Source organism: Ranitomeya variabilis, chromosome 3 (genome assembly GCF_051348905.1).
Source record: "Ranitomeya variabilis isolate aRanVar5 chromosome 3, aRanVar5.hap1, whole genome shotgun sequence".
In the NCBI taxonomy this organism is placed as follows: Eukaryota; Metazoa; Chordata; class Amphibia; order Anura; family Dendrobatidae; genus Ranitomeya; species Ranitomeya variabilis.
In genome coordinates this window covers 779,380,280-779,382,656 of record NC_135234.1, presented here as the reverse complement: position 1 = coordinate 779,382,656, position 2,377 = coordinate 779,380,280, and the positions used below count along the sequence as shown (strand labels likewise).

The following is a 2,377-nucleotide window of genomic DNA, read 5'->3' as shown; positions in this document are numbered from 1 at the left end:
TCTAACTTTTATACCTCCTATACCTTCATACTGAGCTCCAGACAGACCTGCGGCTCCGAGTGATAGAACTAGTTAGGGATGGGGTTTGGTGTCCATCCATGTTAGGTTCCTTTTCTATGAAACTGCATTGAGTCAGAATTAAACTAATGAAAATTAACCCCTTCCAGGTCAGAAATGTTGTGAAGGGACTTGTGCTGCAGATGGCCTCCTATGACGGGGCCAAGTTTACAGTCACTGAGCTCTTTAGTATGACCTATATGACTATCAATGCTTCTCTTATGCGATTCCATGAATGTGTTGGATTTTATTTTTGTGTTTCGATTGAGTGTGACTGAAACTGGTGAGCTCAATATTTCTTGTGGCACAAATACATCTAGTCATATAGGGTATAAGCTAGGACTTCACGTATGGGGAAGATTCACTGGTGTCTTTTGCCTCTGCAGGCATCCTGTGCTTCATGGAAATATCCAACCTGACCAGTTTCCACCCAGACTATTTCTTCTTGATAGGAATTCCTGGTCTGGAAGCTTTTCATCTCCTGCTCTCCATCCCATTCTGTATCATGTATTTAATGGGTTTAGTAGGAAACACCATTTTGTTAATGGTCATCACAACCAGAAAAGCTCTCCATCAGCCCATGTACCTGTTCCTCATGATGCTAGCCGCCTGTGACATCCTCCTGAGCTCCACCACCGTACCCAATACTCTCTGCATCTTCTGGTCCAGTTGTCAGAAGATCTCCTTTAATGGTTGTCTTGTGCAGACTTTCTTTATTCACTTCAGCTTCGGGACGGAGTCGGCTATTTTGTTGACCATGGCGTATGATCGGTACTATGCTATTTGCCATCCTTTAACATATACCATGAATCTTACAAGCTGGTTCATAATGAAGTCATTGGCCTTCGCCCTCACCCGCAGTGTGTTAATGGTTACTCCTTTTGTTTTCCTTCTTAACAGACTACCCTATCAAAATAGCAATGTGATAGAGCACACGTATTGTGAGCACATGTCCATGGCCAGGCTGGCCACTGCTGATATATTGGTCAATGTGGTGTATGGACTTATCATCGCCGCTTCTGCCACTGGTGTAGACTTTACTCTTATTGTCTTGTCTTACATTTCGATAATTCGGGCAGTTCTCAGACTTCCATCCTCAGAAGCTCGTTTCAAGGCCTTCAATACGTGCGTGTCTCATGTCTGTGTCATCATCCTCTTCTACTCTCCGGCATTTTTTTCATTCATTGCCCATAGAGTTGGCCATAAGTCTATTCCTTTACATGTCCACATCTTGGTGGCCAATCTGTATGTACTTGTTCCACCTATGATGAATCCAATTATCTATGGGGTGAAGACGAAAGAGATCAGATACCGGGTGGTGTCCATGTTCTCTTGTGGGACTAACCAAAGCCTGAATTAAGAACGTGAATGGGCCCCTCACTGTGGAGCAAGGTAGTGGTTATGGGATGTCAGGATGGGAGAATATGGTCAGTCCCTTGACTTGGTGGGGTCATATGTTCCAATCCATCCATGGACAATATCTGCATGGACCTTGTATGATCTTACCATGTTATCATATTACAGATGATGAGTAGTGACATGGAGGTTACAGGAGGGGCGAATGCTACAGGAGTTATGACAGAGATTTTCATGCACTGCTCCCTTAACTTTGTGCTCTTTTGGGGCAACACTCCAGCAGATCAGCAACAAATATAACAAGAAATATCAAAGGCTCCAGATATATTCTTCAATATGTTTCTTTATTGATCAAAACATTTGTAGAAAAAAAAAGACAATCGCTTTTAGCCACAGCGGCATTAGTTAAGCCAAGAATTGAAAAAAGGGGAGAGTCGAGTGAGAAAACTGTAGTGCCGTGTGCGCGATCATCAGACAGCTATCTAAAGTGTATTCGGGGTTCGTTTCTTCTCCTCCCATCACGTTAACAATCTTCATTTGCAAATGTGGTGTGACGTTAATCATTACTCACATATAAGCCGTGAGGCAGGGTAGTCAAGAGGTCCAAAAGCCAAGAAAGTACTCCATAGACAAAAGGGTGAGACAAAGGCGTATTCAGGAAACAGTCCATGGTCAATATTCCAAGAAGGTAGCAGATCATGACAAAAGGGCTAAGCGAACGAAAGGTCAAGACAAATCTTAAGCTGGCAGCAAAGACCAGAATACCAGACCATGAGCACAGAGCAAGCACCTCATGAGCAAAGCTACAACTGGCTGCAATCAAAGGCAGGGAGCTGGATAAATAGCCATGTAATTAGTCTGGACAAGAGACACGTGAACAAAGCCCCACCACACCCTGGCCCTGATTGGACGGCTAGACTGTAATTCCACACACAGCTCAGCACGCCCCAGCATCCGATTGGAC

General features: G+C 44.0%; 1 protein-coding gene across 1 annotated transcript; it reads left to right on the top strand.

The window, feature by feature from the left end:
• Positions 1–457: 457 nt before the first annotated feature.
• LOC143817855 (olfactory receptor 52Z1P-like) lies at positions 458–1,417 on the top strand. The gene has a single exon (XM_077299318.1). The coding sequence runs from the start codon at positions 458–460 to the stop codon at positions 1,415–1,417; it is 960 nt and encodes a 319-aa protein (XP_077155433.1).
• Positions 1,418–2,377: the final 960 nt, after the last annotated feature.